Raw genomic sequence first — 25,846 nt, forward strand, 5'->3', positions numbered from 1 at the left:
GCTAATTGTCGCCGTCGCGAGCTTTCTACTGGTCGAGCTTTACGGGGAAGTTGCCAGCCTCTATCTCACATGTTAGCTATTGCCTCGTGGAATGTTGCTCGTGTGAGCAAAGTGTGTGGTATGGACTACTCACCACGCTGGTCGTCCCATCGCGATGTCCAGCCGCTGGGGCACAGGGACTTGTAGGCCAACATAAACTACATGCATCAGTACACCCACTTCCAATTCGTTGCTATACATGTGCGCACCTGGCGGCAGGGAGCAAAGTCCTCGCCCTTGGCGATGATGCACTTGTGGTAGTCGACGTAGTTTTGCCAGCAGTGCTTGGTCTGGTTCTGGTTGGGGAAGCGGGCATCGAAGCCTATATGCGCCGAAGCTTGTTAGCACGCCATATCGCATATTTCGAGCTCCACATGGTGGATTGGCAGGCGGTGCAGGCGGTTGGGCGAGTCTGGGGATGGCGTACCAGCTGTGCGGTGGGAGGTTAGCTATGAATCCTCAATATGCGGAGCAGCGGGAAAAGCTCACCAGTGACAAACTTGAAGGGCTTGGTTACGAGCTCGTCGCCGTTCTCGCCGTTTTCGTTGTCAGACATGATTGCGATGGGTGAATGCGAGTTCGTCGAGGGTGGGTGCGGCGGCAATGGGTCCAGTGGTGACGGAAGTGAAGTTGTGAGGTTGCGATGGTTCGACCCGAAACGCATTGTCCACACACAATTCGCTCGGCGTTTTCCGGGCGAACCAGGGCCGCGAGCTCTCTCAGCATCTGCGTGCTTGTGACGAAACCCAGCGAGACTACCACTTGGACTCACCAACGACGACGCCGCCAACTCTCCACTCTCCATTCCAATTGCGAAGATAGCAATACCGCCAACATGTTCAAAGCTACCAGGGCCCTGTCTATGCAGCCAACACGCATGATGGCTATGCAGCCTACGCGCATGGCTGCCATGCGCCCAAGCCCCCAGCTCTTCATGAGGCAGACGATGCGGATGCGCAACCCTGTGCCTGTATGAAATACCATGTCTCACTACTGGGGAATTGATGCTAACAACATGGCAGAAGGAGGAGCAAGGCGGTAAGCCAATCACGGCGTCGAGATATCGCCATGGAACATGAATTGACGACGTACAGCCCACACGGTATCCCAGCGTCTCCGCCAGCTCAAGAACATCCCCACTGAGATCTGGCCTCTGAGTACGTCTACACCCCCTTGCATGTCCTTGAGACGCTCTCGCTGACGCAGAATCTAGTCATCGTTCTCGGGTAAGCCCCTCAGTTGCGGTCCATGTACTCTAACACAGGTGGTCTGATACACTTCGCAGCGTCGCCGTCGGCATGGCCTTCTTCTCCATCACCCGGAAACTCTGGGTCGACAAGACTCTTCGTCTCAAGCGACAGGGCAAGCAGGAGTAGACGCCTGGCTGGCAAGGAAGCGGACACAATAAAGATGGAATCGGCGGGCTTGGAAGGGCTCCAGCAGCCATGTGTATAGGTACAGCATACGGGACAGAGTCCTCGTCAAGTTCGAAATCAAGCATAAGATTCATTGCGCCAAGTAACGTGGTCTTGAAATTGTAGCTCATGATATCGCGGCTCATACTCTGATGGACCGCGTATAACAGCACCTGGTATCAAATACATTTTCCCAGTACGCCTGCCAACGCCATGCTATGAGACCCTAGAGAATCGACAAGATTACACGGGCTTCGGCCCAGCCTCATCAAGTCCCTCCAAGCCCTGCATAGGGTCCATAGGCCCGTTCGCCTCGTCTTGAATCTGCTCACTAGCCTTGCGATCCTCTTCACTCACAGCATGCTTGGCCAACCAGCCCTCCTGCGTTTATGTTAGCATATCAGTCGTGTAGCTCTTACAGTAAAACAAGACATACCTGCTCCCAGATGGCTGTCTTGCTGCCCAGTCCTTCGTTTGCATCTTTCTGTGGTTTGGCTGCTGCTACCTTGATAACGGAACCGTACAATTCGCTCCGGTCCATGTTGTCAATAGCGTCTGTCGCGTCGGTTGCAGTCTCAAACTCAACATAGCCGAATCCTCGATGTTGTTCGCCCTGGCTCTGGTTTTCCGGTTTAGGCAAGTTGACTTCAACAATGTCGCCAAATGGCAGGAAGGCGTGGAAAAGCGTCTGCTGTGTTACTGCCTGGTCGAGGCCGCCGACGAACACGGTGGCCTTTAGTCGTGATGTGTCTGATAAATTGGACATGGTTGCTTGTGGATGCGATTTGAGACTGGCTTCGTGTGATGGTCGCGTTCCAGAGATTCCGAGCTGAAATTCGATATCACGTGGTTAGCGGGACCCACAGTTGGCGGCGCCCGCCATGGACCAGGGAAGGACAGGTGGATGCTCCGTTGATGGTGAAGCACGTCGTTGCCCCAACTTCCCATTCCGCGCTCAAGACACATTGCGGACACTCCTTTACACCACATATCCCTCTCTTCTCGCTCTGCAAGATCCTCTCACTTGTCCATTATTTTGTTCGTGCCTTATTCCCCAATTCGCTAATCTGACACCGAGGAGCCATCACCGCCCAACACCGTCATGGTCCGTCTACGAGAAATCCCCAGGACAGCCTGTTTTGCCTGGTCGCCAGGTCCGACCCAGCCACTCATTGCCACTGGAACCAAGGCTGGAGCGGTAGATGCCGACTTTTCAAACGAAACACAATTAGAGCTCTGGGAGCTCAAGTTGGACGACACCGAGCAGGGCGTGGAGCTCAAGCCTGTTGCGACCGTGAGCGTCGAGTCGAGGTTCAACGACATTGCATGGAGTCAACCCAGCGAACAGTACCCGCGGGGCATAATAGCAGGCGCGCTCGACAGCGGGGCACTCGTACTATGGGATGCAGAGAAGCTGCAGGCAGGCGAAGGGTCAGAGTGCATGTGCAGTTGCATACGGCCTCAGAGTGCTAACTTTATGCAGTGACGAGGCGGAGATTGACCAGATCGACAAGCACACGGGTCCCATCCAGGCGATACAGTTCAACCCCTTCCGATCCAACATCCTCGCTTCCGCAGGTGCCAAAGGCGAACTCTATGTCCACGATCTCGCCGACGACTCCAAGTCTTTCCGCCTAGGCAAGGCTGGAGCAAACCCCGATGAGTACACTACGTTGGACTGGAACAAGAAGGTGGCGCACATTCTGGCAACCGGCAGCAGTGGTGGCTTTGTCACTGTCTGGGACGTCAAGCTTAAGAAGGAGAACCTCACATTAAACCACTATGGACGGAAAACAGTCAGCGCTGTGTCGTGGGATCCCAATGTGCCCACGAGGCTCGTCACCGCTATCCCGACCGACCAAAACCCGCTCGTCTTGGTATGGGACCTTCGCAACACCAATGCGCCAGAGAAGACGCTACAGGCACACGACCAGGGTGTACTGTCGCTCTCTTGGTGTGTGCAGGACAGTGACCTTTTGTTGTCTTGCGGCAAGGACAACAGGACAATTGCTTGGAACCCGCACACTGGAGAGCAGTTGGGCGAATTCCCAGTCGTCACAAACTGGACCTTCCAGACTAGGTTCAATCCTGCGAACCCGAACCTCCTCGCTACCGCATCCTTCGATGGCAAGATCGCAGTTCAGACGCTACAAAACACAGGGGCTGCAGCGGACCAAAGCAAGGCAGCGACCGAAGCTCCTGCAGGCGAGGACTTCTTTGCTCAGACCCACGCTGAACCCCAGGGCGCATCCTTTTCTCTAAAGACACCCCCCAAATGGCTGAAGAGGAGAGCGGGTGTGGCCTTTGGCTTTGGTGGAAAGCTGGTACGATTCGGCATCGTTGACAACAAGTCCAAGATCTCCATTGAGACATTTGCGGTAGATTCGGACGTTAGTGCAGCAAGCGAGGAGTTCGACAAGGCGTTAGACAAGGGCGATCTTACAGCAATCTGCGAGTCGAAGATTTCAAAAGCAGCCAACGAGGAAGAAAAGGCCGACTGGACCGTAATCGAGACTCTCACATCGGAAAACCCACGAAGCAAGCTCGTCGAATACCTAGGCTTTTCTGACAAGGAGGAGCAGCCGGAAGAAGAGAAGGAAGAAGAGAAGACAAACGGCGACGCGGACGAAGGCACCTCGTTCTTTGACAACGCGACTGATGAGGGCAACTTCCTGTCGGATCTTGCAGCTTCCAAGGGTGCCAAGACCAACAACCCCTTCCAGATCTACACTGGCTCCGAGTCTGAAGCCGATACCAAGATCACTCGTAACCTCATGCTAGGCGACTTCAATGCGGCATTAGATGTGTGCCTAAAGGAGAACCGATTGTCAGATGCTTTCATGATTGCCATCTGCGGTGGAGAGAAGTGCATCGCCAAGGCACAGGCTGCATACTTCAAGAGGCAATCCGACGCACCAAACTATCTACGCCTGCTTGCGTCAGTGGTCGGAAAGAACCTGTGGGACTTTGTATACAATGCCGATCTGAAGGACTGGAAGGAAGTCATGGCAACAATCTGCACATTTGCCGACCAGGCCGACTTTCCTGACCTTTGCGAGGCTCTTGGCGATCGTCTTGAAGAAGCCATTTCTGAAGAGACGGGATCATACCGAAAAGATGCGTCTTTCTGCTACTTGGCTGGTTCCAAGCTTGAAAAGGTCGTCGTCAACTGGGCACAGGAGCTTCAGGAAAGCGAGAAGGCGGGCATTGAGCAAACAGACGGCGACAACAGTTTCTCGATCCATGCACGATCGCTCCAGGAGTTCATCGAGAAGGTCACGGTATTCCGAAAGGTCACCGACTTCAAGGACACCGAACAGCAAAAGGAGGACGACTGGAAGCTCGAACCTTTGTACGCAAAGTACGTCGAGTATGCTGACATCGCATCTGCCCATGGCCAGCTCGCGATTGCAGAGAAGTATCTAGATCTCCTGCCACAAAAGTACCCAGCAGCAGATGTAGCCAGGAACAGGGTCAAGCAAGCCACCAGGAAGGTTGCAGCTCAGCCAACAGCAGCCCATAAACCGGCCCAGTCGACTAGCACTGGCCGTCGTCAGGTTGTAGTCCCTTCATATGGTCAACCTGCACAAGCGACACCGGCACCGCCCCAGCAGACGCCCTACGCCCCTGTCAACCCCATGCAAACACAGCCAAGAGCGTCACCTTATGCCCCAGTCAACCCTCTCTCCTCACAAGCTCAGGCTGCTGCACCATCAACATTCACACCAGCAGCAGCAACATCTGGCAACGCGTACACACCAGCTGGTTACCAGCCATCTCAGCCTCAGGGTTATGGAACTCAGTCTCAGGGCTATGGCTACAACCAGGCGCCTCAACAACCAATTGCACCTCCACCACGCAACTTCTCCAACTCTCCATCAATTGTGCCAGCAGCCAACAGGGGTAGCATTCCTGCCTGGAACGACACACCAGACTTCGGTCCACCTAAGCCAGCTTCACGTCGTGGTACACCCATGAACACTGTTGCTTCTCCGTTCCCAAACCAGCAGCAGCCCCTCGCAGGCCCGCCTCAAGGTCCCTTCTCGCCAGGAGCACGAGCGACTCCTCCACCTCCTCCAAAGGGTCCGCCTCAAGGTCCTCCTCGGATGACTTCTCCACCAGCGGGAGGCCAAGCTGGTGCCCCGAACCCATACGCACCATCACCAACAACAAACACATACGCTGCACCACCTGCTGGCTTTGCACCCCCACAGCAGGCGCCATTACAGCGTGGAGCGTCGCCCTACCAACCTCCAACTGCTACCGCTCCGCCATCAAGCCGCTACGCCCCTGCTCCAGGTTCGCAGCCATCGGCCCCACCTGGACCAATGGGTGCAATGCCACCACCGCGTAACATTGCGCCTCCTCCAGGCCAATTCACACCAGCTGGGTCACCATACGCACCATCGCCAGCGCAACAAATGCCACCAGCAGCCGCAGCACCTCCACCAAGGGGTCCACCGCAGGGGCCTCCACGGGCAGGTCCTCCTCCGGGCGGCCCTCAAGGCGGACCACCAAGGCCAGATTCTCGACCTGGCACTGGTCAATCACAAGCGGCTGCACCAGCAGCAGCAGCTAAGTATCGTAAGTGATTCTCCAAGGCATATGCCACAATTTGTTCCTCTTATGGATTGTTTGAAACTAACTTACATCAGCTCCTGGTGACCGATCGCACATTCCTGACGCATCTCGTCCCATCTACGAGATCCTTGACGCCGACCTGCAACGAGTCAAGGCCAGAGCACCAGCACAGTACAAACAACACGTCGCAGATACTGAGAAGCGCCTCAACATCCTGTTCGATCATCTCAACAACGAGGATCTCCTCAAGCCCGACACTATCCAGCAAATGAACGAACTAGCAGTCAATATCCAGGCTAAGCAGTACGACGCTGCAGTCGCAATTTTCTCTGATCTGATGACCAACAAGACGGAGGAGGGAAGCAACTGGATGGTAAGTTTATATCGGACCTGCTGTGGTTTGGACAAGATACTAATTTATAACCAGGTTGGTGTGAAGCGCTTGATTCAGTTTAGCAAGTCGACTGCTTAGGAGGCTTCTGCTGCTGCGACTGCGACTGCGACTACGCTGGCGAGTGTTCCCGAAGACTACGTTATGGTGTCGAACGTCACGTTGTATAAGTAGAGTTTAAAGTCGGTAAACAGAGGTATTGCTGGGGTAAAGGCAGTTTTGTGAGTCGTACTTAGCGTTTTGCATGTCATTAGAGAAAATAAGACATGCCCTGAATGATTCACACTTATCCGGCTGTAATATGACTGATGTGCACCTTCTCCCGGGAGATTACACGTGGATACCTCCTGGCGAGTGAATGTGCCTTCTCCATCCACGTTGTCCCTACTTCTTTCTAGGTTGATATTCTGCGTAACTGCGTTAAGTACATACAACAACCAGATACCTACCTGCTTCCAACAAACCACAGCATCAGAAAGATCACAATGATACCATTGCTCTTCCAGACAAGCAGACACTGCCATGCTCAAGTCGCATTTTCGAACAAAAGAAGAGATCATGGCTAGGAAAGATCAGCAGCAGTAGTATGAAGCTATGAGTACGTAGCAATCGGCACAGATACTTCAAAATGAAGAGCAGTACCTAACGGGTACGCGAGGAAGAAGCTATCCGCGATACATTCGACAGGAAATCATCACCATCTCGCAAGAAGACGGTAGTAGCTAGACTCAAGTGGAAGGATAGGGAGGGGGATAGATGACGATGATGAAGATGACTTCCTCCTCTGAATCATCCTCCTCCGAAGTGAAGATGAAGTGAAAGAAATGAGAGTGGCGGTGGTGGTGGTGGTGGTAAGAACAAAGAGAAAGGTGAGTGGGAAGGGGACAGTCAGGAGGAGGGGAAGGGGAAAGGGATTGTTGCCTTGAGCAAGATTGCGGGTCGTTGAGTTGAACGGGGACAAACGGAAGAGGGTTCAGTTTGAATAGGTGCAGAAATAGGAGGGTTTTGTGGTATTGTGGGGAGCTTGCAAGTCTCTTCGAGAGCTTTTACGCTATGACAGCATTACTAGATGTCGCTATTTTGACAAATCCATTTGATATGCGAATCTGTATGTTGCGTGCTATTTCTTCGTAGAAAGAGGTTTATATCTAATTGCTACTAACAGGTTCCGATGAAGTATTTGTAATCTTGGGTAGCAAGTATTATTATCTGTGCAAAGCTGTTGAGATTGATTGAGATCCTGCTCCTTCTTAACAGTCACCATAATCATTCCAGGTGTGTTTACACTTTGTGAAATATACCGCACAAGGAACGCTGACCAATGAGAGAATTCTCCAGCAGTCAATTGTATATTATCATGGAAAGGTACTAGATGGAAGATTTGGAGATGATATATGGGCTGATGTTTGAGATAGTTTTGACAGTAGTGGAGGTGGTGCACTTGAAGTTGAGTATCATAGGTTTGGCCACGAGTGGTAAGACCTGTGCGAGAACATATCAGGAGATTGCTGGATTGAACCCACGATCAATAGAAGGTTTAGCTGACATTGGGCCTGGATGTGCAGGCACCGCAGTGAGAGATGAAGATGGATGCGTTGATGACGTCGACCCCCTAGATCGTGAAATGCTCAGCACATCAGTGGGCCGTGTGCTTCAGGGGATCTTTGCACAAATAGCAATTGTGCATGCGCACCATTTCGTCGTGTCGTCCTGGCCACAGGAATGGCTGGGCACCAATATTGAAATGATGCCTTCTGTACAGTGAGAAAACAGGATGGATGGTTCTTCACACAAGCTCAGCTACGAATGTCATTCTGTTCGTGATGGGATTGTAGATGTGAAAGACAGAACACGATCTGAGATCGGGCGGGTTCGCTAATCGTAGCCGATCGGGTCAAAGCCGATCTCAAACAACACCGGCGTCATAACATCAAACTTCCATATAATGACGTAGGCGCGAGTTCGACGCGTTAGCCACCCAACATGGCTCTGGAAGCACGGCTCGCGGGTTCCAGCCTCCTTTCAATGACCTCGTTGTTCATCTACAGCGACATCACCCGAGTCTTGGACACATGCTACGTTCCTTTCACTGCATCCGCTCTCGTGTCGCATTCCAACCACCACTTCGCGCGACGACAACTTTACAGAGATCTCGCGTAATCTCTTATCTTCCAACCATGCCCCCTAAGCGGAAGAGGTCTGCTGTAGCGGCTGCGGTCCCTACGATAGAGGAAGCTCCTCCCACAGACCGATCACATATGCGCCGAACAGACGTGCCTTTGCCTACCAATATCGCAAAGCCACCACGTCGACAAACGACGCGTGGGGGAAAGGCCGAGAATACTAATCCTAACTCCAACCCTGACATCCTGGACGGAGTCACTGCATTACGCGCATCGCCTGATGCAGATGAAGGCGCGGATGCTGTTCTGGAATCTGCCGTCAGCAATGGCATTGCCAATGAAGCCAGTACTGCACCAGATGCGACCACGAAGAACAAGAAGCTTTCACCACCTGCCGCAAATGGTGATGCGCCCGTAGCAAATGGCGCCGCCCCTGCAGCGAATGCTGCAAAGAACAAGCGAAAGAAGGCCGAAGCGCAGCAAATCAAAGTGGAAGAGGATGACACCAACACAGGCGCTGTGAATGGCGTCGTGGGGAAAACCACCGCTTCTGCAGCCAGCGCCGGGGTGTCTGGCGATCCCGACGACATTGATAACCTAGAGGCTGAAGACGAGGACGAGACAGAGGTCAAGGAAGCCCTGTCGAGACCCCCACCGGTCAATTCTGAATACCTTCCTCTTCCATGGAAAGGGCGGCTAGGCTACGTATGCGTCCTGCAGGTACTTTTTAATCTAAACTAACGAGTGTGCATACAGGCCTGTCTTAATACGTACCTCCGTAGTGCTACCCCTCCCGTCTTCAGCTCGAGAACCTGTCGTATCGCGAGCATCATTGAACATCGCCATCCCCTGAAGGACCCCTCGCAGCCCGAACATGCCACTAAGAATCGCCCCGATAAGGAACAACCAGCGGATGTCGCGCGGGGAATGAGATATGTGGAAGAGATAGGCCTCGCCAATGCGCGGGATATCATCAAGATGGTGCGCTGGAACGACAAGTACGGCATCAAGTTCATGCGCTTGAGTAGCGAGATGTTTCCGTTCGCAAGCCATGACGAGTACGGCTACAAGCTTGAGCCTTTCGCTGGTGAGACATTGCGTGAAGTAGGCAAAGTGATCAGCGAGTTGGGTCATCGAGTGACTACTCATCCGGGCCAATTTACACAGTTGGGCTCGCCGCGGAAGCAGGTCATCGACAATGCAATGCGTGATCTGGAGTACCACGACGAGCTGCTTTCTCTTCTGAAGCTTCCAGAGCAGCAGAATCGCGATGCTGTCATGATTCTACATCTTGGTGGAGCATATGGCGACAAGCCGGCGGCCATTGAGAGATTCAAGGAGAATTATGCAAAGCTTCCTCAGAGCGTCAAGAATCGTCTGGTGCTTGAGAACGACGATGTTGTGTGGTCGGTGCATGAGTTGTTGCCTCTATGCGAAGAGCTCAACATCCCGTTCGTGCTCGACTACCACCATCACAACATCATCTTCGACGCAGAGCAGATTCGTGAGGGTACGAAAGACATTATGGATCTCTACCCACGTATTCTTGCGACGTGGAAAAAGAAAGGAATCACCCCTAAGATGCATTACTCTGAGCCTACACCTGCTGCGATTACTCGCACGACACGGAGAAAGCATTCACCTCGCGTCATGACATTACCTCCTTGCCCTGACACCATGGACTTGATGATAGAGGCGAAAGACAAGGAGCAAGCAGTGTTTGAGCTTATGCGAACTTTCAAGCTTCCAGGATTTCATACTTTCAACGACATTCTGCCACATACGCGTCAAGACGAGAACAAGCTCTGGAAGCCCAAACCTAAGAAGGCTGTAAAAAAGACCAAGAAGAAGAAGGTCGACGAACTTGACGAACTGGATGTGAAGATAGAAGAGGAAGAGCCAGAGGACGTACCCCCGCCTATCGTACCCGACGAGGAAGTGGGTATGGGAGGACCAGAGGGAAGAGTGTACTGGCCTCCGGGTATGGAGGACTGGCTCAGACCCCCAAAACGCATAATCAAGAAGAAAGAAGACGGCGCCGCTACACCCGCGAAGAAGAAGCGCAAGACCGCCGCTGACGCGGCGTCTGTAGCAAGTGAAGCTGCTCCACTTGAGGATGTCAAGACGCCCATCAAGACACCAGCCAAGAAAGCCGCACCGGCTAAGCGAGTAGCAGCAGGTTCGACTAAGAAGAAGGCAGCAGCAAAGCCCGTGCCAACACCTTCAGCTTCCGATGAAGAGGAAGATCAGCTTAGCTCACCCCCACTTAGCGATGTAGGGAGCGAGGACGAGGCTCCTGTTGTGCAGAAGCGAAATGCACGGCCTCTTGCGACACGGAAGAAGTCTGGCAGGGCTACGGCCCAGGTCAGCTACAAGGAAGAAGCGGACGAAATGAGCATGTAGAGAAGTGGAACTTGCACATCATCGGTAGCCACGGTGCAGCTAATAGTAATATCAACTCAATGTAACGAATACGAGAGATTCGGTCCTTCAGACATGAAATAACGACATCGAAGCATTATTCACATCATCTCGGTTGTATGAGAAGTTGAGTATGAGAAAACAATGCTCCGAGCCTGCTAGATCCTTCCCTTCCCGCTTCAGGCCGTTATCCCGCCTTCCTTCCCGGCTTTGTCCCCCTTACTCTTCGAAACTCGTACTCAACGTCTTTTTTCCAGAGTTCATGCGCCATCCACATTGACGTAGGCTGATAATTTACTATCGCGCTTACCTATCTATTCACCTTCCCAACCCAGCTGCGTGGCCGAAACGCTGTATGAACATGCGTTCGTTGGGGTAGTGCGCATAAACGTGCACCATGTGGACTTTGGGATTCGCTAGGCCTAGGAGAGATGAAAAAGCAAGCAGGTGAAATGCTAGCCAGCTAGCCAGCTAGCCAGCCAGCCAGCCACCTCCATGCCGTATACCCCTCACCAAAACTTCCCCAATACATGGCGTTGGACGGCGGGATAGATACGTTGTTGCACCGGCATAGCCTTCGAGAACGTTATCGAAGCACGGCCCGTTACTGTGCCGCACTAACCGACGGATGCCGAGGCATTCCGCACATCTTCTTAGCACCTTCCATTGCATATCCCACGGCTGGAAGAGGGATAAAGCCCAACCTTGTGTAAGCGTGTAAGATGGACTGACTGCCTTGCTGTCAGAATGTAGTGCGGGAGAGGTTCGTGAGGGTGTGGTAGAGAAAGCAGGCACAATCACATTGCATGTATGCATCGATAGCTTAATCGATAGCTTCACATGCATGGTGTCATGCAGGTCGGTGTTGTTCGTGAGTGACGACTGGTTCTAGCTAGCTTAGCTGGTCGTGGGGAGATGCAGATGCAGGACCACGTCGGAGGACATGGTTAGGAAAAGGGAAGGAGTGTGTCTCATTAGTGTGAACACCAGAGGATAGCCTGGAAAGTTAGTTTGAGGGGTATGGTAGTGGTGGAGGGATCTCTGTGTACCCTTGGTTTCAGGTACCCAGTCGCGTAATGGAAAGTGCGGGTTGGGGATTCCGAAGCAGTAGTAGGGAAGAGAGAGGATCTACCAAGACCGTTATCTGTGGATATTTTGTAGGAGTCGAAAGTTTCGTATTTCTTGATTGCATGTGTATCCATTTTCTCATTGCTCCACTGCGATAAAGTACACTGTACGATCTTTCGCAGGTGAGAGATCCCACCAATCGCTGTTCGTACGTGTTGTCGATGGCCCGACTATTCCCTTGAATGTCCCTTGAATTCTCAACACCAAGATTTGCGATCTAGAATACTCCCTCTAGTGTGTGTCGATCAACGATTTTTAACCATGACTCGATTCTAGGCCGTGTCTATCGCTTCTCTCCCTCTCCCCCTCTCTCTCTTGCTTGCTGCCAATCAACCCTAGTTACCTTGTAGCTATCCGCAATCGGTTAACTTCCCGCGGCTACATATCTGCAGGTCTATCTGCACAGCCTTGCACAGATTGAGGTCTATGACCGTCCCATGTCCATGGACTCTTGAATCGAACATTCGGTGCGCTAGTGCAGGTATTTTTGCATTGACGATGTATAATGAGTCGTGTTATAGTAACGAGGGGTTGGTAGCCTATCCCAAGTCGTGGCTGAGCGCAGGGCAGGGAAGTTGGATATACTGCTCGGCTGCTATGCGGAATAGCATTACGCCGGTGGGCCATTTTGAGAGCGTACCGCCGTGGCTGTAATTGGGGATCAGGTGGAGACTCTTTTTCTGTATGTTTGGTCAGCAGTAGGCGGTGTGGCGTGCTTGTTTGTTCAAGTGCAGTTGAGCGAATGAGGTTTTGGCGGTTAAGGCGCTGTAAGAAAAGAAGATTGTTGCCCGAGGAGGAGTGTCTGGACGGTTCATGTCCGTAGATCATACCCTGTGGGAAGTAACCGAGCCGTCTGAGCGAGTTCGCGTTGAGGTGTGATCTTCGGCACTACACAGAGTGTGTGTTCCGCGGCTCCCAAACTTCTATTTCCAATCTTCAATTTCTAGTTTTATCACTCACGAACTTAGAAAACATTATAGGTCGTACGACGCATTGTCCATACGCTCAGACCTCCAGGGTCCACATACGATAAGAACACGAAGACTGTGCTTGAGATGGAGACATGGAGGATGGGAGAAAGGCCGGGCTTCTGAATATCTACGCGAGAGGCCTGAGCTCAGAGAGAGAGAAAAAATCGTCAAGCGCCCGTCATAGTCCGTGCCAGTCTGCAAGACACACAAGAGGGGTTTCGAGGGATTCCTCGGCATCTTGATGCATGTCTGCAGCAGAGAGCGCATAGGCCGTGCGGTCCGGGAGTCTTGAATCTCGATAACAAGTGCTGTGATGTAGGAGGCTGAATGATTGTGGTTGAGCCGAACGATGAAGACCGGTGATAATACGACCATCTCAAGAGAAGGAGTGCAAGATCTGTTGAGAAGACCATCAAAAACTAGCATCGCTGCGACGTATTAACAATCGCGGATTTCGTCTTCTGGGATGAGAGAGCATTACACTTGAGAGAAGGTCTGTGCTCAACCACTTATCTATCATGACGTTTTGGCTGTTGCACGGTGGTGAAGGTCTACGACAGTCTTAATGCGTGGGAGCCGTGCGCAAAGAATACCAGGTACCACCATTACAGTTTTGATTTCCTAGTGACGTTTTTCTTCGCAAGTGTAAGAGAGCATCATACTCGGGTGAAGATGGTTGCGCAGACGCGAGGGGCAAGCGTAGGTAGATACCGAGAGCTCCGTCGTCCGTAACACCCGTGACATATAGTTGTTCTTCAAGCTTCTCTGGAACTCTTCTTTACTGGTGTACTACAGACATCAGAACTAAGAGCCTACTGCACCACCGATGTAACCAAAGTGTAGACGCATGCATGTTTCTCACGCCAACAAAGACCGGAAGTGCCGGCCTTAGGGGGTGCGTCAACAGCATCGCGCTCTCACGATATCTACTTTTTTCTTCTCAGCCACAACGTCACCACCTGAAGCTTCGTCCAATCACTTTTCTTCGGCCTTCCATTGCTCGACTCAGCAACACCGTCCGACACACACATGCACACATCTCTACAAGCCTCTTTCGGCCCTTTGATGATCGATTGCAATGGCCCGCTCCGCGATCATCCTTCTGCGCGTCACGCGAGCTACACACAGCGCACATCTAACACAACACCATCACCCTCTACAATCACGGAGATGAAAGGTCAACGCCTCGAGCGGAACGTCTCGTAAGAAAACGCCTCCTCCGCAAGTGCCGGCTATGCTACTCCGCAAAAGTTACGTACAAGATTGTTGTTTCCCCAGATTATCACATGCAAGACATAGCACTATCGTCCGTCAGACAACGAAAGTCTAAGCCCGCCGAGCCGGCCTTCGAATAATAGCCGATGACCCAATTAGGCATTATGGCCGGCTCGAGTTATGAGCTTGGGGAGGCGCCCGAACGGCGTGCAAATGTGACGAGATGAGCGGTTCCTGCGTATCCGAGTAGCACACCAAAGAACGACGCGTTGGCGTACGTCGCCAGTCTTGGTAATCTTGGGAGCCCTCTACACAGGTGGGTTGTTACAAGTACTGTCCTAACAATAGGGGCACTACGATAATCACAGGCTGTCGGTGAATCCGAACAGCTTGTACAGTACCTATATGCCGGGTTACAGATACCGCGGTATTCCCGAATGTGACATTGGGAGAGACCCGAGTCACGTTCCTGTGCGCAATTGGATACCCATAGGCTCGGAAATATTGTTACTTTTACAATCGCAAGTCATGCCTAGCGTTAAATCTTGGCCTCATGCTGCGTTAAATCTTGGCTTGTTCGGCTTCGCTGACTTGCTGTCAATACAACGTACTATAGTAGCCAAGTCGTTAATCCCGAGGAGCGAAAGGGACATGCACGCACGGAGATTTGGAGGGTTAGCGCAGTACACAGGGAGTGCGATACAACGAACATTAAGAGGGGTAGGTTAGTGAAAGCGTGGGGTAAATAGAAATGGATGAACTCGTGTTGCAATCTTCTCATTCTGTGCTACGCATGAAACAAGCGTCCTGAAATAAACAGGGCCATTTGACGGGTAAGGGCGCCCACGGGCTTGTCTCCGCCTCGTATCGTGAACATCCCCCCCACCGGCTACTGATATCTCTCTAACTGTCCCCCGCAAAGCCGGCAAAGAAGCGATGCACCTCCGATATTATTGTGTTGCGGTGCACGAGCATGACGTGTGCAACTCGAGTACGCAGGCTGGACTTGCTTTACAAGAAAGAAAAGAACAAAGCTTCAAGTATACATGAGCTGAGCTGTCAGCATGATTACTCCTTGTACCTGGCAGATGATCACCGCAGATCCCCGTTCGAACAAGTAGTCGCAGGGCAGGCTGAGCCGGAATGAGCGAGAACGCCCTTCTCAACTAATTATGCGGTACGTACCATCACCAACCAACGGCATCGGCGTTGCCTTCATCGTAATCTGAACTTTTCGCCTCTAAAAGCATTTTCCATGTTCGAAAGGCACGACGAGTGGTACCAGTAGATGTACCTGTCGAAAGCTTCGTTTCATTGCGACATCCAGCGGCGGCATCTCCGAACCCTTCCTTTTTGCCCCGCGCTCCCTGCTGCCGTCAAATGTCAGCACTCTAACTCCGCCATAACCGCCTCTTGCGCGCCATGGCCGTTCGTCGTCGCCGTGAACCCCTGACCTGGTTGTTTTCTGTTGCTCAAGGTAGTCTTGTCTTGTGTTCGTGGTCGTGGTTCGTGGATCCAGGGTCAGCTGGTACAAGCTTGAGCCTTGGAAGATCGGGTCACCTTATCACCTTAATCGAACGTTGCCGTCGCTGTCGCTGCTGTTGTCTGACTGGGTATGCGCAACGCACCCTTACAAAGTTTATGTGATGACGATCTTGCTTGGACATGTGATGAGGTCAGCGAGTTGCAGTTGCTTTGCCTCTGAATGGGAGGCTGCAGCCACAATCTACACAAGGCTCACGCTTTGTTGGGTCGGGGTGTTGTACGATTTGCTGACGGGCGCCGAACCGGTGAGCCTTGTCCAGATGAATGACCTCAGCTCATGTTATTTCATTTTTCGTGTAACCGCATTTGCAACCCGTTGTGTTGGTAAGAGACCTGCTCGTGCAGCCTTGCATGGGATAAGCGTTGGGATGCATGTGCGATGCTTGTGTAAAAATAGGCGATTTGGGTGAGCTTGAACGAGTCGCGCAATCTTGGAAAGATAGCAAGTCGAGATGATCACAAGCGAAGGAGCGGGCGTGGGGTGTATGTGGGAGGGCGAGTGAGCAGAGAATACATTTTTCATTCAATGTTCTGCGTAACGTTTTTCACAAAACTTCATATCGTTGCAGGGTATGCCGCATAACGTCGCTACAAATGTACATAAAATGATGCCGAAAAACTTGTTTGCCTGGGTTCGCTTTTCCCAACCCGACCCACCCAATCCTGAGCCCCATGTAGTAAAACCGGTTCATGCACGTTTTCCTTCGTTGGTGAGCTTCGTATCTGTGTATATGCTCAAGCCCGTATGCATAGCTTATGTCCAGCAAGCGTCGTCATTAAATCACAATGTACTCCCCGTCCACGCGATCCATAGCTCGCCTCCATCGGAAAGGATGCTGTATGGTACTGAAAGGCCCATTTTGCCTTGGTACCTGCACATCGCCGTCTGACCATTCGTCATCTTCACGCCATACGCGTTCGAGTACTTCTAGACCGCTAAGGTTGTTGAAGAAGCCGCTCTCCCGTTGAATCTCCACACATCGTTGTCGCACGACTGCGCGGTGTTCGGGGTCAACGCATTCCGTGCCAATAATGAATAGTGGCCATAGTAGGAACTTGTTGACGCAGCTCGTCATACCAATCTGGGATATGTGGTAAAGGCCCTGTGATACCAGGTTTTGGAAGTTGAGGGCTGAGGCGGGTAGAGTCGGTTGTGCTAGGCGCTCAGTGTAGAGAAGCGCCGCATAGCGGAAGCTCTCACTTATGTGAAGAAGCGCAGCTTGTTCTGGCGACATTGCGAGCATCGAAGATGTGGCTTCGCAAGAAGTGGAGTGCATGTCGCCAGGTGACGGGAATTCCCACTCTTGTAGCCGAATTCGAAGATCGCTCCACTCGCTCCAGAACTCGGAGCGAGGATCATCGCGTGCCGAGGTGAAGGGATCGACGTGCTCATTAATGGGTGTCCCCCAACCGTTGCCATCCATGTTATCGAAGCTGAACGAGTAAAAGTCTTTGACTTTCTTGGGTCGGGGTGAAGATGTAGGCGTGTCGTCGTTGTCGCGTACAGGTCGGTTCTGACTAAGCAGATTTAGTCGTCCGAGTCGTGCAATAAGTTTGAACAACCGGCCTTCGCAGCCAGAATGGTGTTCTAATGCGCCCAAGTTGGCACTTAGATTCATCATGTCGAGCGAGTCGCCGCGTACTTCGATCTCTCGGTCATTGACTGCAGCAGTCATGACATCAAACCAAGTAAAGAAAGTCTCGATCCATCCAACAAACTCTGACTGAACTGTCCTGTCACGCAGACTCAACAGCTTCTGGACACCGGCGAGCTGAGTCTTGAATTTCGTAAAGCCTGAATCACAAACATGGAAGAGACAAAGAATGAGAAGCGTAGCGAGTACGGAGTCGTCCTGCGAGCCATCGTAGTCGACAAGCTTCTTGTTGAGAAGGGCAATGGAGTTGGCCTTGTAGTGCTTTTCTTCGTCGGTTGCTTCGCCATGCATCTCGCGCAGCTCTTGTGTCGTCATCTGCGAGTAGGCATGATCCGGTATCAGGCGCGTATCATGCAGTACGCTTAGTCGTCGGCCTTCAATACCTCCGCGCATGCGCATGTTGTTGGTAGCTAGAGCGCCAATGGCGTTCTGCAACTCCTCGTTTCGCATGGCTAGATGTATGATATGCATCCGGTAAGGGTTCGTATGGCTATCAAAAGCCACCAGCACCGGGCATATAAATTTGTCGTAGTAGTCCAGAAGGGATAGCATCCGCGGGGAAAGGGGCGAAGCGATGGTAAGGCTCTGAGGAATAGAAGTGGTGAGCGACAGTACGTCTTGAGACAGGGGGCCAGAGCCATAGGAAGACATACCCTCCGACGGAAGAAAGGAGAAGCCGGGCTGGAATCCATTGAAACTCGAGCTCATCTCCCCCTCAACAAAAACATCCTGAAAGCCGACAGGGCCCATACTTTGCGAGGCTGCGCTTACTTCGGGATAGTCGTGTATGCTCTGATCGGAGCTTACACTGGAGCTCATGTCGTCACCAGTTGGTAATGAGCGAGGAGCCTCGTGAATGAAGTAGTGGTCCAGAGAGCCCATGGGCGCCTGGTCGAATGGCTGATAACGTGGTATCGACGGATCTGCAAACGGAAACTCATCGACGGGGGTATTCGGGAACTCGCTTGGTGAAGGGAAGTCGCTATCGCTGTAGGTGCCAAGAGAAGCAGAAGAAGCAGACATGCCGTTGTCCTCGAAAGGTGTATGTAGAGTGGTTTGTAGTCTTTGGAGAGGGCCCCTGTGTGGCTGGTGATGTCTGAACTTGGAGGCTTGGGGATGCATGAACTCGAAGTGTTCTCCATGATGTTGCATGGGATATCCCATTGGAGTGGAAGGAGTGGGTATGGGTATTGGGCTTGTTGGACTAAAGTACTGATATTCTTGCGGTGCAGAGAACATGGGACTGGTAGGACTCCTTGGTGAGTGTGCACCAAAGTCAATGCTCGCACGGTGGTTGAAGTTGTGCTGGTCTTGGTGAGCACTGGTGGATGAAGTGGTGCTGGTAGAAGCTATGGAGTTCATCCGTTGGGTTTTTGGCTCCTGTGCTGCAGCTGCAGAAGGCGACTTTGCAATAGGCAAAGACATGCCTCGGAGCTTTCCACGGCTGGCTACTCCCACGCCCCATGTTAGAGTGGTACGGTACCCGGAGCATTCTTTTCCAATGTCAACACACGGCCCACAGTATGGACGGCGTCGATCACACTTGACTTGACGTTTCTTGCAAGCAAAGCAGTCGTCGGTGGCTCCAGTGGCGGGTGCTCTTCTTCTTCGTTTCCTGGGGGCAGCGGCAGCGTTGTTGGTGTTGGTGGCGGTGGTGTCTGCTTTCTGAACGACCTCAGCAGCAGGCTGAGCAGTAGTTGGTGAGACGGCCATGGTGGGTGTAATAAAAGAGGAAGTGTTATTGCAGTACTCTACAACGTTGCATCGGCAGGATGTGGATCGTGTATAGTAAGTGTAGAAACAGAATAGACAAGAAGACGAGGGGTAATACTCAATGGAGCATAGAAGAAGCGCGTCACGGTGGGTAAGTATTATTTTGGCCTCGACAGGTCTGGGTAAAGGAAGCTTGGTCCCCGTCTGATAAGGTCAGGGACCTAGCGGACAGGGCTCTGGCATGCCAAGGGGTAGGATGCAAAATGCCGCGGCATACTGGACGCTAGGATATTAAGAGAAGAGGTGGTCATCTTGAGAGATGTGCATGAAGGATGTAGCCCGCAGCGAGTAGGCCAGGTGCCCGCATGTTCTCGCAGCGGCTGCGAGGCTTTGGCTGTGGCAATCCCTACCACACCCCACACCACCACGGCGAATTGCAGGACAGCGCGAGGTAAGGTCGGGTTAGGGTCGGGTTACATCGTGGAAAAATGGTAGCACCCCGGCAGGAGCTTGAAGATGGATGGCGACAGTGGCCTGCTGCAGGACGGAGAGGGCTGGACGCCACGAAAGCTCCACCAATGAGAAGCTACAACGCACACGATCTACTACCGGCCGCTAAGTTCGGAGCAGCTAAGAGGCAACAGCCACTGAGAGAGCTTGTGTCGAGGGCTCCGGGGTGAAGGCGTTGCAGGGCTTGTTCGGCTCGCGAGCTGCTGCACTGCTGCAGAAGTAGCGCTGATAGCGTCAGGGCCAGCATGGACAACGTGAGCGCTCGGACGAATGACCAGGCGCAAATGGTCACGGAGCCGACCGAGGCGATCAATGTGCCGTCGCGAAGACGCATCGAAGCTGTGTAGAATGAGGTTGTCTGGGATGGCAGCGCTTGTAGTTTGCCAGTGGGAGGTCGCAGCGAAAAGCCGCCCGCTGGTGAAGCCTTCTGCCAAGCCAAGCCCTGGACGAGTACGTAAGGTTAAAGAAACGGCCTCCCATTGCACGCCAACCCCGCAACGGGAGTCTCTGATCTGCCGCAAGGCATAGGGATGGCAGGAAGCGTGGGTGATGCAATTTGCGCACCTCTGCACGCGACGGGGCAGCAGACACGACGAGCACACGTCTGACGGCGGGCGCGGATATTGCGATGACATCGAGGATTAAGGACACGGCTGGCCCAGGCGTGAATGATGCAAAGCTGCACGCAATGGCCGGGGTGCCTGGGATACCGGACGACTACCAGCAGCTGTACGTCGCTCTGCTGTCGCCTGCTCCGCATACCTCTTGGCAGAACCGTTCTTGTGGGACCCGCCGTGATAACAAGCCATGCGGGCCTGATGAGAGAGTGATATGACCATTGCCATCTCAACTGCGCCCCCACGGTTCGTGCAAAACTCATGGTAGCAGTGCCCCAAACACCTCATGAGCTCTCCTTCTCTCGTCCCATCATGAGTTCTCCAGGGTTGTCCTCAACAGCCTTGAAACCTCAAAAGCCTCTGTCGTGTCGTGCATGATGCCGTGGCTTCGGCCGCCGCAAGAGTGCCGAACTCTATCTGCTAACGGCGCCTAGGTCACTCAGAGCCCAATCCGTTCCCCATCCCCATCCTATCCCCATCCTATCCACCACCTTATTCGTGTAGATACAATCCATTGTCAAAGTGGCGCCTTCACCGATTCCCATACGCTAGCCTGATCGTGGTATTGGGCACGTGAGTGCCAAGTCAGACATGCATCGGGGACACGCGCTACTTTGGTATGCTGGCTGTGCTCCACCACTCAACGATTTGTCTCAGGTAACAAACAGCTTCAACCTCCCGTCAGCAGATGGCTTTTGTGTTGCTAGACAAGGTTTCATTCTCCAAGACATGTCACTAGCCGTCCGTACCTGGGGAAAGCAGTTCACCGTCAATGCGCCTGCGCAAATGTGCACACGCGGGGTAGTACGGGGACACGAAGCCACAGACCTCGTTCGCCCACTTGGTAAACCCTCATTGAAAAGCTCGTCACGTTGGTAGGATACCTTGCTTCGCTCCACAGAAGGCCCGCTGGCAGTGGCTTTCTGGATTCCAGACCAAGATATCACACCGAGCACCTTACGAAGAGCCTCACGGATGCCGGCAGGATGCCTAGCTTCTGCGAGGCTAGACAAAACGATGGGGAGAGCTGCGGCTCTTCATGTTCATTGTCAAGCTCCGGGCAATATCCGATAATCATCCCATTATGATGCAGCAGCCGTAAAATGCCTGAGGATCGGAGTTTGTCCGATACCTACGACTAGATGAACTACGCCATTTTGTGGGACATTCCTCGAAGCGAGCGGGCCATGACAACTCTACAATGCCCTAATCTCCGCCCTGGCAATTTTTCCGGCGCCAGGTAGAGTATATAGATCTCGCTTTCCGGGCCCTCAATTCTACGATGCCCGGCCCGACAGCAGACGTTTCAAAAACCTTTGGCCAGGCCGAGGCAGACTCAATGGAGAAGTGCTTCCGCGTCTTGATCTTGAAGATCGTCATTTCGCCGGCACTTGGTAGGGAACGACAAGACGAAGGCGTCCACAAGCGCTAGATCTTCTGAACAGCCGGCGGCTGCGGTTAGAGCAACGAACAAGGCTCCTCGGAGCTCTCTATTTATGGTCTCCACAAGAACCCTGCGCTAGCGAACAACACCGTCGATGGGGTCCGCTGGGTCTTGGGCTTTAGCGTCGATATCGTTCAAGGGTGATTGTATCCGGCTTGTAAACACGCGGACACAACGCTTTGAGACGACGCAGAAGAGCGGTCTGATGGCTGCGGTTCGACCCATTCCTGTTTGTAGATCCGCTAGATACATGTCTTGCATGTGAAATAACTATTGGCCATGGCCGAGCGCTTGACAAAGTTTCGGCCGGCTAGCTGGAAGTGCTCTAGCTTGCACAGGTAATTTCGACTTCGCACGATGGAATGGAGCTCCCGTAGAGACGAACATCTGGCCATGGATGGCGCAATTCGTATGAGCAAACGGAAGTGGGGTGGGCAGAAGGAAGAACCTCCCGAGTATCCCACCCTATTTGAGAGTTATAGTCTTTGGCAGATGCTGGTGCTTTGAAGTTTCGCTGCGCAAGTGGTAAAGTTAGAGCGTGCCAAGATTTCAGTGAAAGTACCTAGGTAGACGCACTTGTGCAGTAACTTCATCGTGCTAAGATACAACAATATCCCGAGATGCCAAGTACTGCGACTCGCTTCACGATGCATGCGATGCCTGCGATGCCATGTTCCCACGTTTACAGCACACGCATGGTGTCCGAGGTTATGGTTATGTTGAAGCTCCCAAGGTCGGAGCTCAAAGCTCGGATGAGTGGTCCATGCATAACATGATCCCCGCAAACATCAACCCCACAAACCGTCTGACAGCTATGCACGTCATGCCATACCACTTTATCTGACCCTGAATCGCCTACTACGTACAAGTAGATCATCACCATGATCTCAAAATTCGTTGGTCTCCGTTCTGCGCGTCTTGCTGCGCGTCACCCGTGTCCTCGAAGAACATTTGCTTCAGCCGCCTCTAGCCGCGCAGACCACGTTCGCATCGTCGAAGTTGGACCACGAGATGGGTTGCAGAATGAGAAGCAGACAGTGCCGCTGGCGACAAAGATAGAGCTGGTCGAGAGACTGGCAAAGACTGGCTTGACTACCATTGAGGCAGGCTCCTTCGTCTCGCCCAAATGGGTACCACAGGTCAGACACAGTGCTTGAAGCTGGGGACATTCACTGACCATGAAGACAGATGGCCAATTCGGCTGATATCCTCGAACACGTCCTCTCTCGAACACCTCAATCGACGCACCCGATCACATACCAATGGCTCCTGCCAAACGTCAAGGGCTTCGACAACTTCCTCTCCATGTGGCAGTCCAAGTCGCAAGCAGGACACGATGCATACCCGACACCCCCGCCGTCTCCGGGCCCCGACAATGAACCAGCCCTCAACACGTCCTCCTCCGATCCCAATGCTATGCCCTCAGCATCCTCCGGCGCCGAAGCCATGGGCAAAAGCCGCGGTGCAACAGCACCCACACACGAGCTCTCCATCTTTACAGCGGCGACCGAGTCCTTCACGCAGAAGAACACCAACTGCTCGATAGCCGAGTCGCTGAAGCGTTTCGAACCCATCATGTCCAAAGCAAAGGAGATGGACCTCAAGGTTCGGGCATACATCTCAGTCGCACTCGGCTGCCCTTATGAAGGACCAGATGTAGACCCACACAAGGTGGCAGAGCTGGCAGTAAGCTTGTTGGAAATGGGCGCGGATGAGATATCAGTAGCGGATACCACGGGCATGGGCACTGCGCCCAAGACGCTGGAGCTTCTGAAGACGTTGAATGCTGCGGGTGTAACCAAAGATGACCTGGCGCTCCACTTCCACGATACGTATGGTCAGGCCTTGGTCAACTCGGTTGTCGCTCTAGAACACGGTATTCGTACTTTTGACGCGGCGGTTGGTGGCCTTGGGGGCTGTCCGTTTAGCCCGGGTGCGACTGGGAATGTTGCAACCGAGGATCTGGTACATTGCTTCCATAGCTTGGGCGCAAAGACTGGTGTCGATATGGAGAAGCTGGCTGAGGTGGGTGAGTGGATCTCACAAGAGCTAGGGAGGGCGAACGATAGTAGAGCTGGAAAGGCTACGTTGGCTCAGCTGAGAAAAGCTACGTAACGATTGGAAAACAATTGAAGTTATGTATCAACCCGGTCCTCATATCTTACATACCTCGCCATCTCGGTTGATAATATCTTTGGTCGTTTTCGCTATTGGATTCTTTGCGCTTGCTGATTTATGGGTGACTGAGGTATACACGTGTACTACCACTTTCAAGAAACACGGGTATCAGCTCTCATGTATCCTTTCCGTTGAAGCTTCTGTGCACGAATATTATCTTTAGACCATCACGCCTCATTCCTCGACTTACCTACCTCACGTTAAAGCTTCCTCGTTATCGGTATATACTAATGAGTTCACGCGTGTCTTCTCGGCTCCATTATGCGGTGCTAAGAGATATTTTGTGGCCCACAAACGCTCCTTCCTCACTTGCACCGTGCTACTGATGACGCAACTTTCAACTTGCGTGCCCACTCTTACCTCACCTCACCTCACCTCACTTCGCCTCACTACGCCGCTTATCAGCCTTGATCTCCTCGACATGACTGTACACCACACACTCTGAGAGCCACTGCTGGTATTGTCTCTCATGTAGGGTATGAATCACACCCCCCAACAGCTTCACCCCTGGGCTAACTGAATAGTCGCCATCAACATGGCGCTCGATCTCCCCAACCTACCAACAGAGCTTGTTCTCGAGATCATTCGCTGCAATGGAGGCTATTTCCACCGCTGCTTGTCTTGTACAACGCTCCGCCTCGCCTGCAAGGAGCTCCATGGCAAGATCGTGCGGCACTTTGGCACTACTTACTTCAAGCGGATTTGGGTAGATCTCGGTGAGGTCGGACTCAATCGTCTGCTGCGAATATCCCAAGGAAAGCTGGCATATCATGTCGAGTCTGTGACTGTCAACTGCAATACCATTGTTAGGCAGTATCGATACGCTACATCGCCACTACCGTTAGATCCCCCACAATACCCTTAGTCGGATAGTGACGAGAGCGACACTGGTAACTGGTGTGTACAAACTGAGTTCAACCACACCACCACCCCATACAAGAGAAAAACTAAACAAGTACAGAGATAACAAATGCTCTATTGCAGGCTACGTTAGCCTATTATAAGAAAAGATTAAAGTTTAACAGCATTGTAGACTTCCAGATTATCTACAAAATTTATATAGTACTTTGCTACGCTTCATGTAATAGGCAAGAGGGAAGAGCTTGGTAAGGAGTGTTTAGTCTTACCCTTGTATAGGGTGTCTTTATGAAGCAACTCGAGCCACTTCAGAAGTTACAAATGAACCTGGCTGTCAGAAATGGCAAAGGTATATACATTCACGGAGCTTAGATGTATATTCTATTATTAAGCGATACATGAAACGACTTCGAAACCACGTCCATCCTCAACCGTGTGTTTCAAACGGCCACAGGTCTTGATGACTTGCACCTAGGATTTGGATGCACGCCGAAGTGTTATAAGTTCTTCAAGGCAATGAACCAATCCTTGCACCTCCCTGCATTTCGTCAGTTGCCCTTGTCACAGCTGAGGGCACGGGCGCGCCATTTGGAAACCTGTCTACAATCCATCATAGGTACCTTGAAGAGTCTATGCTTAGAATATATTTGGTTCTGCGGAACTGATGACTATAAGCGAATCATGGAGTTTCTGCACGAGGAGCTCGACCTCGATGAACTCACCTTGCGGCGTCTCAACTTCAAATTCATAGGTATGAACCTAGAATGCATCCGTACACTTCGCCCCGGGACTCCGGAATATGAGGTCCAGTCGCAGATCGGTGATGATGGATGGGTGTTGGTTTGAAAGTACTAAAAATACTTATTGAACCTTACAGATTCTCCTGACTCGTACTATGTATAGATTCGCCGAAGCAGCCACCCTTACATAGAAGTTCATGCGTATACCACGTAGACCAGACCATAAAAAACTATTATAATAGCTGTACTCTCCGTAAATCAGTTCTCAATGAGCACTCGAACATGCTGTATACGAAGGAGCT

General features: G+C 52.3%; 7 protein-coding genes across 7 annotated transcripts; 4 read left to right on the forward strand and 3 right to left on the reverse strand.

Moving 5' to 3' along the window:
* Positions 1 to 25: 25 nt before the first annotated feature.
* ALTATR162_LOCUS3721 (uncharacterized protein) lies at positions 26 to 595 on the reverse strand (the record flags this gene model as incomplete). Its single annotated transcript, XM_043311329.1, has 5 exons — positions 26 to 60; positions 134 to 197; positions 249 to 335; positions 414 to 469; positions 529 to 595. 5 exons carry the CDS (start codon positions 593 to 595, stop codon positions 26 to 28), a joined length of 309 nt encoding a protein of 102 aa, XP_043167264.1.
* Positions 596 to 874: 279 nt separating this feature from the next.
* On the forward strand, positions 875 to 1,415 carry ALTATR162_LOCUS3722 (uncharacterized protein; the record flags this gene model as incomplete). Its single annotated transcript, XM_043311330.1, has 5 exons — positions 875 to 1,009; positions 1,062 to 1,077; positions 1,134 to 1,196; positions 1,253 to 1,265; positions 1,325 to 1,415. The coding sequence occupies 5 exons, from the start codon at positions 875 to 877 to the stop codon at positions 1,413 to 1,415; spliced, it is 318 nt and encodes a 105-aa protein (XP_043167265.1).
* Positions 1,416 to 1,697: 282 nt separating this feature from the next.
* ALTATR162_LOCUS3723 (uncharacterized protein) lies at positions 1,698 to 2,220 on the reverse strand (the record flags this gene model as incomplete). The annotated part of the gene is made up of 2 exons (XM_043311331.1): positions 1,698 to 1,835; positions 1,891 to 2,220. The coding sequence occupies 2 exons, from the start codon at positions 2,218 to 2,220 to the stop codon at positions 1,698 to 1,700; spliced, it is 468 nt and encodes a 155-aa protein (XP_043167266.1).
* Positions 2,221 to 2,556: 336 nt separating this feature from the next.
* ALTATR162_LOCUS3724 (uncharacterized protein) lies at positions 2,557 to 6,507 on the forward strand (the record flags this gene model as incomplete). Its single annotated transcript, XM_043311332.1, has 4 exons — positions 2,557 to 2,885; positions 2,938 to 6,038; positions 6,110 to 6,408; positions 6,463 to 6,507. 4 exons carry the CDS (start codon positions 2,557 to 2,559, stop codon positions 6,505 to 6,507), a joined length of 3,774 nt encoding a protein of 1,257 aa, XP_043167267.1.
* Positions 6,508 to 8,603: 2,096 nt separating this feature from the next.
* On the forward strand, positions 8,604 to 10,952 carry ALTATR162_LOCUS3725 (uncharacterized protein; the record flags this gene model as incomplete). The annotated part of the gene is made up of 2 exons (XM_043311333.1): positions 8,604 to 9,254; positions 9,306 to 10,952. The coding sequence occupies 2 exons, from the start codon at positions 8,604 to 8,606 to the stop codon at positions 10,950 to 10,952; spliced, it is 2,298 nt and encodes a 765-aa protein (XP_043167268.1).
* A 5,653-nt stretch (positions 10,953 to 16,605) lies between these two features.
* ALTATR162_LOCUS3726 (uncharacterized protein) lies at positions 16,606 to 19,197 on the reverse strand (the record flags this gene model as incomplete). The annotated part of the gene is made up of 1 exon (XM_043311334.1): positions 16,606 to 19,197. One exon carries the CDS (start codon positions 19,195 to 19,197, stop codon positions 16,606 to 16,608), a length of 2,592 nt encoding a protein of 863 aa, XP_043167269.1.
* A 3,452-nt stretch (positions 19,198 to 22,649) lies between these two features.
* On the forward strand, positions 22,650 to 23,883 carry ALTATR162_LOCUS3727 (uncharacterized protein; the record flags this gene model as incomplete). Its single annotated transcript, XM_043311335.1, has 2 exons — positions 22,650 to 22,907; positions 22,957 to 23,883. 2 exons carry the CDS (start codon positions 22,650 to 22,652, stop codon positions 23,881 to 23,883), a joined length of 1,185 nt encoding a protein of 394 aa, XP_043167270.1.
* Positions 23,884 to 25,846: the final 1,963 nt, after the last annotated feature.

Source organism: Alternaria atra (assembly GCF_907166805.1).
Source record: "Alternaria atra isolate CS162 genome assembly, contig: 23, whole genome shotgun sequence".
NCBI classification, from domain to species: domain Eukaryota; kingdom Fungi; phylum Ascomycota; class Dothideomycetes; order Pleosporales; family Pleosporaceae; genus Alternaria; species Alternaria atra.